We start from the raw sequence: 12,374 nt of genomic DNA, 5'->3' as shown, positions 1-12,374 counted from the left end.
ATCAAGGTAATATTGTGCCTTTTCCACTTTACCATTGGCAAAAAGCCACCGGGCAGATTCAGGAACCCACCTACAATTACAACCAATTTAATATGTAAAATGAGGACACATACCACAATTAGCCAGCAGTACTGTTCTTTTGAGGAAAAGCTTACACATTTCAATCTGCTACATTGACTGAGTTGCCTATTTCATGAAAAATAACCCGTAATTATATCCTTTTGTCTTAAAGGAACACGGCAACATTATTAGAAATGCGCTCACCATCTGTGATATTTATATAATTTTCTCCAGAGTCAGACAAGAAGATAGATACCAATTTCCTCTCTGTGCGTTCAGTGGAAAGCTATCCGGTTGCATGCTACCTTAGCACAAATTAATGGAAGTGGATATTGTTAGATCCTGATCAATCTGGCCAGTATCACGTCTTCGTCTGTTTGGCTCTCCATCCAATTCCTCTGCGTTGTGTCATTTTAATGGTCCTGACGTCTCCTATACTGGCTGATAAGATCCTTATCTCTCCCCGTTAGTACTATCCGCAAACCATAATAATTCTCCACCTCCGTAAGAATTCTACACTCCGACACAGCGTAATACCTTATGAGGAAAAGCGTTGTTTATTGCTATAAACAGGAACCTCAGCTCAGATGTTAACAGATTGTATTGTCCTTGAAAAGTCTATTCTAATGATCTTTCGGTGTGTTCAGTCTGTTGTCCTTTTGCTATTCAGTCCGATAGTGGTCAGGCCTGGTCGTCAGCCTAACCCTCCTCGCGTTAGCCGAAGCTAATGATGATGTGGCATTCTTTCCCCCCCCCCCCCCCCCCCCCCCTCTCTGTGATGAGAGGAGAGAGTATCTTGGTCTCTTCCCTCCTGTGGGATTAGTTTCTTTGGTCTCCCAGATTTTTAGTCTGCCCTACACCCGGAAAAACCGGTCGACTTATAGATCTTCGTCGTAGCAACGACGGCCCCGCCTTCCCTCTGTCATGCGACGTGCTAATAACTTTTCACACCATTAAACGTTTCCTTAAGATGAACCTCTCTCCCTCCTGCTCTGGGCCTACACTCTTATCTATGTGTTCTTCCAAGGAATTCAAAACATTCTCTCGCTGGCAGTGTGCTGCTCCCAATCACCCTGCTTGCTCTGAACCACTGTTCTATCACCCTCTTCTAAGGCAAACCATGCACATTTCGATCTCTCTGACCCGGCACCGTTTTAGCTGTGGTCATCTCCCCCCAATCTATACATCACATACATTGAATAAACCCCGTTTTCTCTCAATATGGACCAGCTAGCCTAGCTGTTGGCCAAAAACACCTCTCCCGGAGTTTTAAGCTAGGCTATCTGAGCCGTATCCGCTTCCATTCATTTGTGCTAAGCTAGGCTAGCTTGCAGCCAGATAGCTTGCTACCGTTCAGCACAGGAAGGAAATTGGTACTGTATCTATCTTCTTGTCTGACTCTGGAGAAGACGGTGAGCGCATTCCCCATAATGTTGGCGTGTTTCTTAAAAATGGAAATGTGAAATATTCCCCTCTTACCACCAAGTCAACACGGAGAAGCCTAGAGGAGCAGTGATGGCGATGAGCAGCGTCCGCCAGTCGTTCACTAGGTATGCGACACCTGCAAGCATCATGTTGCCTACTGACCAGAATATGCCGCCAATCACGCCAATGAATGCTCTGTGACCAGGGTCCACCCACTCGATACCTTGAGGGAGAGGAGTTGAGAGTTTGTCATGGCACTGTCAACCAAACATATGTATAAGCCGGTATGAGCTACTTCTTGGAATAGTATGGTAAATAACATTTATGGACAAAATTGCAGGCCTTGCCAGACAACAACGATGAAACTGTAACTTTTCAGGTGGCGTTCTATAGCTTTAATCTTCCAAGGACCCAATTAGTTTATTTTAGGCTTAGTCATGAAAATATACATTTAATCAAATAGTCAGCGCCTCTACTTCCTTGGGAAGTTCAAAGTGAGTCCAAAGATCTTAAGGAACTTCTAGTCATGCACAATAGAGAGCATCATGACTGATAACATCAGCATCACCTCCTGGTATAGGAATAGCACCGCACACGACCACAGCAGACTGCAGAGAGTGGCTCGATCAGCCGAACGGTGGGCTTCCCACTCTCCAGGACATTTACACCAGGCGTTGCAGAGAGAATAGTCAAAGACTGTATAGCCACCCAAACAACTGCCTCTTTGCACTGCTGCGGTCAGGCAAGCGCTACCGGAGTCTCGTGGACAAAAGGAGCTTCTATGTAACACTAACTCATCCATTCTACACTCATTGCACACACATGCACAGCACACTCACTTTAAACATTCACCTTTAACATTCACTTTAGACACTTTAAACACTTTTGAAACATTACACCATATTTTATTTATTTATTTCTGAAAGATTTGCACTATACCTCTTCTACCTCATTTCTGCATGTTGCATTATGTTCCTGCATTTTGTACATTTTAGCTTTGTATATTTTGTTTGGTATTTATTTATTTATTTATTTGGTATTTATTCTTTAACTTTTGGCCTGTACTTTTTAACTGTATGAAGCACAATCTCAGGAGGGTCTCAGAAGCAAGCATTTCACTATAATGTACCTTATATGTGACAAATAAAACAAAACTTGAACTTGAATTGTTACATCTCTAACGTTCACATTGGTGAGCAGTGTTGGGCAGTGACATGTTGCTGTAATTGTATTACTTTCCCAGTAACAAGTAAAGTAAGGCTTTACAATTTCCCAAATAGTAATTATAGTACAGTTACTACCAGGGGTGTAGCTCCAGATTCTGGGCCCCATGAAAGAATGTATTTGTGTGTAAGCGCTTTTATTGATGAAAACGCATAATATGGTTTTTACCTATACATTCGGATCAGCAGTTCAGCATCTGCACTGTTGGTGGGTGAGCCTAGTAAAGGATGTCGCATTGCGTTCATCTTCAATGAATGGACCAATGCAATAGTCTACCAAAGCCCCCCTCTCTCTCTATATATCTCACACACACACACACACACTTCAGAAACAAACATAGTATCAATGAGAGCATCAATAATACACCTGCGTGATGTCTAGTAAAAAAAAAAAAAAAAAAATTTTTTTTTGGGCCCCCCCCCCCCCCAGTGCTGGGCCCTTGGAATCATCCTAAGCTACCCCCCCCAGCTACGCCCCTGGTTACTACTAATCCAAGTAACGTGCAGTCTGGCGTTACATCGTTGCCAGACTGCAATGTGTATTTTTTTTTCCATCATTTGAGTTTTACTGTATTTACTGTGGCTTTTTTTTTTGTACTTACTGAGCACAATTGAGAGGGTGATTCCTGTTAATCCAAAGCCAGTGAGGAATCTCAATACTGCAAACATGATGTATGAGTTGGCGAAGGCGCTGGCGACGCCAAATATAATCGCCATGGTGTAAGATAATAAGAGAGTGTCCTTCCTCCCGTACCTGAAAAAGTGTGATGATCAAGTCAAGGTTATAAATCAACGGTCTCATCGGAAAGCCTCAATAAAGTACAAATCGACCACAAGAAAAAAGGTACATAATGTACGTAATGTTATAGCCATAAGTAGTATATTTATGAATTGTATCAGCAACTGAAATGTAACCAACAATCATTGCAGTCACGGGTGGGTGTTCTCACCACTATCTAACTATGATTATAGTCGTTGAGGTTAGTTTTAACATTCAATTAACGGTTATGGTTAAGACATGACGTTAGGGTTAAGGTCAGTTTTAACATTCACTTAACGGTTATGGTTTTCTGAAAACATAAAAAGTAAAAAAGAAAAAAGAGTTTATATGTAATACATGTACTCATTTGTTGTAATACATATTACACAAGTTACACTTTCAAAACAATGTGGAATATATTTATTATGGCTATAACATAACGTACATTATGTACCTTTTCTCCTGTGGTCGATTAGTACTTTATTAAGTGAGATTGGGCTGTAAATACAGAGACACATGAAGATGAGAAGTCATGCCGTACAAGGTTTTATTATTCTTTACTGCACTAAGCCACCAAACCACCAAACATGCTTTTCTTCATGCTTTGTTATACTGAACTCAAAGCAAGAAGTCAGTCATTCTGTAATGATGGGTGTTGACGACATTCCAAGCCCGAACCTCACTCTTACGTATAGGCGCATATACTGTCTGTGATTACACTTTACTGTAGGCCCTCGCTGCTGTGAATCACTTTGGGCTGCAATTAGTGTATGAAAGGCTATTATTATTTGTATTATTATTATTATTATTATTATTATTATTATTATTATTATTATTATTATTATTATTATTATTATTATTATTATTATTATTATTATTATTATTATTATTATTATTATTATTATTATTATTATTATTATTATTATTATTATTATTATTATTATTATTATTATTATTATTATTAATAATAATAATACTAATAATTAGGGATGCTCGATATTGGCTTTTTTACCGATACCGATATACCGATATTGTCCAACTCTTAATTTCCGATACCAATATCAACCGATACCGATATATGCAGGGTCCCCCCCCCCCCCCCCCCCCCCCAAATGGAATAATTTCAGGTAATTAACATTACATATCTCTTGTTGTGGAATTAACACAACATTATGCATACTTTTGACAATAAATAAAATCAGAATTTGTTCTTACTTGCTTGCTTGGGTAAATAAAGGTTATAGAAATGTAAAAAAAATAATAATAATAATAATAATAAGATAAAAAAAATTGAAAACCGATACAGATATTTTCCGATATCACATTTTAATGCAGATATCGGCCGATAATATCGGTAGGCCGATAATATCGGACATCCCTACTAATAATACAACTATACAAATTTATTTTATTTTGTAAGAAGTAATAGAAACATACTTATCACAGAGGGCTCCGAAGGCCATCGCTCCAAACATCACTCCAACAAAGAAGATCGTTCCTGTGGCTTTTTCCATGCCTTTCCTGCCGCAGACGAGATCCCACTATAGGAGAGAACGGTTGCCAAGTGGTGAGTGAACATTTCGTAATTTACTGTCGTAGGCCATGCTGCTGCTCTCAACACACTTTACTGTAGGCCATGCTGCTGCTCTCAACACACTTTACTGTAGGCCATGCTGCTGCTCTCAACACACTTTACTGTAGGCCATGCTGCTGCTCTCAACACACTTTACTGTAGGCCATGCTGCTGCTCTCAACACACTTTACTGTAGGCCATGCTGCTGCTCTCAACACACTTTACTGTAGGCCATGCTGCTGCTCTCAACACACTTTACTGTAGGCCATGCTGCTGCTGCTGCTCTCAACACACTTTACTGTAGGCCATGCTGCTGCTCTCAACACACTTTACTGTAGGCCATGCTGCTGCTCTCAACACACTTTACTGTAGGCCATGCTGCTGCTCTCAACACACTTTACTGTAGGCCATGCTGCTGCTCTCAACACACTTTACTGTAGGCCATGCTGCTGCTCTCAACACACTTTACTGTAGGCCATGCTGCTGCTCTCAACACACTTTACTGTAGGCCATGCTGCTGCTGCTGCTCTCAACACACTTTACTGTAGGCCATGCTGCTGCTCTCAACACACTTTACTGTAGGCCATGCTGCTGCTCTCAACACACTTTACTGTAGGCCATGCTGCTGCTCTCAACACACTTTACTGTAGGCCATGCTGCTGCTCTCAACACACTTTACTGTAGGCCATGCTGCTGCTCTCAACACACTTTACTGTAGGCCATGCTGCTGCTCTCAACACACTTTACTGTAGGCCATGCTGCTGCTGCTCTCAACACACTTTACTGTAGGCCATGCTGCTGCTCTCAACACACTTTACTGTAGGCCATGCTGCTGCTCTCAACACACTTTACTGTAGGCCAGTGCTTCTCAAACTTTTTCTGTCAGGCCCCCCTTTGGCGGACCAAAATATTTTGCCCCCCCCCCCCCCCCCCCCCCCCAACAAAATAGTCATGAAATGGGCCATGTTTAAATTTATTGAAATAACACCAATATTGTGACCTTTCAAATTGGCCCTATATTTTGTTTTCAGAGCTGTCATGGATGAAAAGCCAGCTTCACACAGATACTGTATGTGGTGCTGAATGGTATCAACACCTTAACTGCTGCATCATGAGATACTTGGTGGGCCATGAGATGAGATACTTGGTACTCAGCACCACACTCTGAAACTAGCTCTCTAGGTGGTATCAGATGAGATTTCAAAGAGTTCTTCCAAGAGTTTGGATGGAGATGTGTCAGGAAGCTTTGTCTCAATGTTGTCTGTAAAGGTTTTTTTTTATCCAGAGTAACTTGGTGATCCTTTTCTGTGTTTTATTAAATAATGATTTTCAGATTTTGAGAAATGGTATTTTCATGGAGAACAGTGCAGCTGCAACAGATAGCACTTTAGTGATAATTTTCTGTAATCCATTTTCTTTGTTTTTTTTTATTTATTTTTTAATCTCAAGGCCCCCCCTGTGGGGCGCGCCCCCCACTTTGAGAAACACTGACTTAGAAGCAGGTCATGCCAGTGTTTCTAGTTGCAGCAACGCAATAGTTAGATAACCTAAGTGGGGAACACTGTGACAATCAATCAATCAGAGAGTACAGACAGAGAGTACAGAGAGTAAACAGACAAACAGTAACACAGTCTAAAAACAGTCATACATCTTTTATTCAACTTCCAGTCCTGATCATAACCATTTTTTTTATGTTTGGTTTTTTTGTAATGTCAGATTAAAAATGAAATACTCCCACTTTTCTGAAAAGAGTTGTTGTTAAATCTGACATTATAAAAAACTAAAATCCATCAAAATCAGTGTTGTTGCTAATCATTGACACATGCTAGCCTGTAATAATCCCCCCCAGAAAAATCTATATTGCATTTGATATATTATATTTTTTGTGTGTTTTTTTAACAATAATTTGTGATGCCATCACACAAACTGGCATTTAAAGGGTTAAAATTAGAAAACGTATTGAATATGTGGTGGTTATGATCAGGGCGGAAGTTGAATAAAAGGTTTTTATGGCGTTTTTGAAGAGTGCAATTTAGTTCCTTAATGGTAAGAGTGGGTATTTCTTTTAATTTGACAATACAAAAAAAGAAATCCATTGAAATCAGTGTTGTTGCTAATACTTGACATTATGCTAGCCCACAAAAAAACAAAAAAAAATCCTGGTGGGGGACCCCCTGCTTAAAAAGTGGCCTGACTGGGACTATATTTCGCACTATATTTCCCAGCCTGAATTATTTCCCTATGAGTCCGGCCCTGGCGGTATGTTTTAGCCTAGGCTACTGTAGGCTAGCTGGGATCATCCCTATGTTCCCCGGGTCCTATGTTCCCCGGGTCCTATGTCCTATGTTGATTGAACATTTTATAAATTTTTATTATTTTATTCATTATTAATGTCCGCCTTGTTTCGAACTGGTTAAGCTTAGGCCCTCTTTCGAAGTTGGTTAAGGTTAGAGTTTGGAATCAGGGCTGGTGGTCTAAAATGTTCAATCAATCAATCAATCAATCAATCAGGGAACATAGGACCCGGGGAACATAGACATGCTCCCGGCTAGCTAAGAGCTAAGAGCTTCGTACCATATTCCCTCACTGGCATCTTTTTGTTGTTCGGTTTCCATTATATATTCTCTCGCCACCGTATGTATATTTCTCTCCCACCCCCTCCTAATGTACGGTCTCCTCCCCATCATATGTATATACTCTCTGTCAGGATCTATGGGTAACAGTACTGTATATTTGCATAATTTATCATATATGTCACAAATGTAACAGTACTATATATCTGTATCACTGTATGTCATGTATCTCCCTATGCCATAAATGTCATGATGTCATGTATGTTGTGTGTCATAAACTAGACAAACGTCTTTCATTGGTCTGCATCCCCTTAACAATTGTGTGTATTGAGCTATACTGTATTGTACCCATTGTGCAATCTGTTAAATAAAGTTTTCATTCATTATAAGTGTAGTCTCCTCTGCGTCTCGCCCTACAGCCGCTGCTTAGACTCTCCACTGGCTTCATCACCATGTCGTTTCAAAAACAAGAAACTCAGCTTAGGACACGTCGGGGGATTGAACCCGGGTCACTAACAAGGAGAAGTCCAGGTGCAACCGAGAGGAGGAGGCGCAGAGGAGAAACACACTTGATCTGAGCCAAAAGGCAGAGAAAGCGATGCCCTCGCATTGTCGGGCAGAACGCGGTGGTTCCCAGACAGCTCCCTCTCGGCCGTGGTTTTTATGGAGAGAGACGATGTATAATGTCTCGTGTGTACGAGGGGCCATGCTAATCTTCTCTGTATCGTTCCAATTTTTGTATATGTCTAGCCGAAGCTTCGACCAAGAGACCATGAAGCGCTGAGATATTAGATATATATACCGTCAACCTGGAGAGGAAGTCTGGGAACTATGTAGATGAGGCTGCGTCCCCCTGCTAGGATTGGTGGCGAATGACAAAAGCTTACAGCCCCCTCCCCCTGCATTCTACCCCGAAGTGAATGATGAATGTTGATGAATGAACATTTTATTTAACAGATTGCAGAATGGGTACAATACAGTACGGCTCAATACACACAATTGTTAAGGGGATGCAGACCAGAGAAAGACGTTTGTCTTGTTTACATCAGGGTCGCCCATTTTCAATTCATAGTGAGAAGTACAGTTTCTTCGTCAAATGTATACTATTATTATTATTTTTTTTTTGGTGTAAACAAGACGAAAGTCTTTCTCTGGTCTGCATCCCCTTAACAATTGTGTGTATTGAGCTGTACTGTATTGTACCAATTTTGCAATCTGTTAATAAAATGTTCAATCAATCAATCAATCAATCAAGGATAGTTCACAATGCAGGATATTGTGATCACACAAACATACTATTTTCTTTTTGTATTTTTTTTAAATTATTTTTTAAACAAACATATAAACAAACATGACAACACACGATAAGATATACAAGCATTAATTAACAATGCATATGTAACGGAGGTACCGCAGTATATCCACAGTCACGAGGTACAAGTCGTGAAGTGGCTGTGGACGTTAAGCGGTACTGCAAGTAAAACTCACTCCCCAGAGGCATCCAGACCCGGAAGCAAGAAGTGAATTCACTTCTTGCTTAGTGGTCTGTGATGCCGCCGGCGTCCGGGGTTCAACTCCCACTCAGGGCGATCCCTTAACAGGGGTCGAATCGACTTTAAACACAACGCAGACAAGATCACACCGGCTACACATATCCAATGAAATCACCATTTAGTTAAATGTCTTATACAGGATATACCCCTAATACCTGTTATCTAGTACCCTACACACATATGCTCTAGCTCGTACCCCCCCCTCCTCCCGGACCCCCCATTGGATAATCCATCCATTATAACGTGTTCCTACCAGACACTACCTTTATATGCTAGCTTTTATTCTCTCCACCACTTCTAACCACATTGTCATTTTGGATTAATTGAGACCCAAAATTCTTGCTGTAGATATTTCTTGATAAATCACATCGAGATATGTAAGAATCCAGACCTTCCAGCACATTTTTTCCGGTTGGAACCATTGTGATGCTATCAGCTTTTTAGCCACTGTGATACCAGATAAAACCAATCTCTTTAGCTGTGGATGTACTGCACACTCAAAGACATCATTCAGCAGTAATATAGAGGGGTGTACAGGTATATTCAGAGTTAAGAGATTTGATAATTGTTGGGTCACTTCTTTCCAGAATATCTTAACTGGTGGGCAGTCCCAGTACATGTGCATAAATGTCCCCAAACATACTATTTTTAAAGTAAAAAACATTCAAGTTAATTGATCTTGTGGAATTTAAAACGGCACTGTTAACAGAAATGGCTATGGGGTGACAATAATACAAGAGGCATGGTTTCCATCTGTGGCCTTGCTCTGCTGGCAGCAGTTTATTCATTCACATTGACTCATACCACAGCAGCTCATGTGTTCTCCTCTCCGGGAGAGGCATGTGTGGGAAGAAGAAAAAGTAGGAGGGAACCAAGACTTATATACTCCCAACCTGGCGTAGACAGTAGAAGCTCCGCCTATAGCGCCCTCCAGTGGACACAGATATATATGCAGTCATGGGAGTAGTAGAGGACAGTTAGTTACAACCATACATACACCCTCTAGATTCAACACTCCCACTTATGGTTGCTTAGTACACTGTATGAACTCTTCAAAACAATTTACAAAGAAAATAACACAGTCTTAGAACATCAAAAAGAGTATGGCAGTCAATATTTACACACCAAACATGACCTCTGCAAATCTCCTCAGATTCAATTTTGAAGCAGGCTTCGTCATAGCGTCTGCTACCATGTCATCTGTTGGACAATAAACCAGTGTCATCCTTTCTTCTCTGATGACAGATCTGATGAAATGGTACTTTATATCCATATGCTTACACCTCTGTCGACACACAGGGTTTCTCGCAATGGCAATAGTACCCTGGTTGTCCTCATAAACAACAGTTTTCTTATATACATAGTTATCCATCCCTCCGAGCAGTTGTTCTAGATAAATACACTCCTGTATCATCATGGCCAGGGCCATGTATTCGGCTTCACAAGTTGACAGTGCCACTGTGGGCTGCTTATTTGTTTTCCATGAAACCAGTGAGCTGTTTGTGTTTAAACTAACACAGTATCCAGTAGTACTCCTTCTATCTGTGATGTCAGCAGCCCAGTCTGCATCACTGTAGGCTTTAAGCCAGGGGTAGGCAACCCTAGGCACGCCTGCGCGGGGGCATTTTCATAGGCACAGGGGGCAGCATTAAAAAAAAAATATATATATATATAATATTTTTTTCTTTTCTTTTTTTAAAAATATTATAGTGAAATATTTTGCACTGTTGTCGCATTTATCTTGTTGAAATCCTCCCACAGGTTCTTTTTACTACCACATATTTAATTGAGACCCTTTATTTGTTTATTATTTCAATTTAGCTGGAAATACATTGCTACAGTACATCATTCAGTAACATTTGCAGAGCCTTATAACAAAAACATTATTACGGTCACCATTGTGACCAGTGGGATTAATCAACACATTTTATTATTTATTTTTCTATTTCATTGAACATTGCACATGTTAAAAGCAATTTTTTTTACTCAAAATGTGAGTATTACCAAGTCAACTTGTGTTCTTAAAACAATGACAATAAACATAGTTTTATTAGGTTGAAATAATGTGGTTGTGTACTTATTTTTCTGTTAACTTATTATGGATTGAAAACTGAAAACATTAATGCACAGTAACTGAACTCAATATTTTTTTGTTCTGGTAACTTATTATTATTTATTTTTTACAGTGTAGTCTTGCAATCAATCAAAACTTATTTACACAATATACCTCACATTCACCCTCCATTCACATCCTGGTGTTCTCCATTAGGCCTGTAGGTGGAGCTATGACAGCACACGTACAGTACACACACCGATGGTGTGTGATGTGTCCAAAAATGAATGGGCAAATGTGAGTGAAATGGTCGCACTGTATGCAGCTGTTTGTCTGCATTGCATCCCCCCCCCCCCCCCCCCCAGATTTAGGGTTGATACAACCATCATAATAATATTGTTAATAATAACAATTACAATAATGATGTAATAATGTAAAGATTATCATTAAAAAGACCTGATTATAGGGCGGCTAGGTGGTGTAGTGGGCAAGGCACTCGCCACCAATGTGGAGACGCTGGGTTCGCATGTTCGAATCCAGCTCTCCACATTGTTTTCAGTTTGGCTGGTCGTCCGTACTAATACAATTGGCAGTATTAGAGGGTGGGAAACTGATGGGTGGGGATCGGGCGTTGTGGACAGCGACTCCTACAGGTCGGTTGGTGCGCCTGCGCAGTAGAATCAGGAAGTGTCGGGGGCAGCGTGAGCCTCCCACGCGTTACTCCTCGCCACTGAGAGATCGAGCTGCGCAGGTGAAAAGATGCGACTGCTGTTACCTCAAGTACCGGAGGGGACTTGTGCTATGTATGACTTAGTCCACATTGCAGCCGGCTTGTGGGAGGCAAGAAACAGCGTTCGTGACAGGGGAGGGTTGAATTGGATGATACGAAATTGGGATGGGAGAAAATATAGAAAATGGGAGAAAAAGTGGATAAAAAAAAAAAGACCTGATTATGAGAAAAAAAATGTACGATGCATGGAATATTGTTGAGGTACACTAGTTACAACTATATTTCAAACAGGCACTCCATGTCAAAAAGGTTGCTGACCCCTGCTTTAAGCCCTAAGCCTCCGCTGCTCTTTCTGAAACAAAGTAGTTTATCTACTGTACCTTTGAGATAACGAAAAACATGTTTTACCGTGATCCAGTGTTCC

General features: G+C 40.6%; 1 protein-coding gene across 1 annotated transcript in view; it reads right to left on the bottom strand.

Annotated features, from left to right (window-relative positions):
* Positions 1 to 12,374, bottom strand: part of LOC311234794 (solute carrier family 22 member 7-like) — a gene marked incomplete at both ends in the record, with an annotated part of 31,756 nt that overhangs the window by 10,381 nt on the left and 9,001 nt on the right. Inside the window, 3 exons of the mRNA XM_084322038.1 lie at positions 1,540 to 1,708; positions 3,311 to 3,462; positions 4,906 to 5,009. Of these exons, the coding sequence (XP_084178164.1) occupies positions 1,540 to 1,708; positions 3,311 to 3,462; positions 4,906 to 5,009 (425 nt within the window). The remainder of the gene's footprint in view (positions 1 to 1,539; positions 1,709 to 3,310; positions 3,463 to 4,905; positions 5,010 to 12,374) is intronic.

This window comes from Notolepis coatsorum (genome assembly GCF_963971535.1).
Source record: "Notolepis coatsorum genome assembly, chromosome: 9".
Lineage (NCBI taxonomy): Eukaryota > Metazoa > Chordata > Actinopteri > Aulopiformes > Paralepididae > Notolepis > Notolepis coatsorum.
The sequence above is the reverse complement of the archived record's forward strand: the minus strand, read 5'-3'. Positions and strand labels throughout refer to the sequence as shown.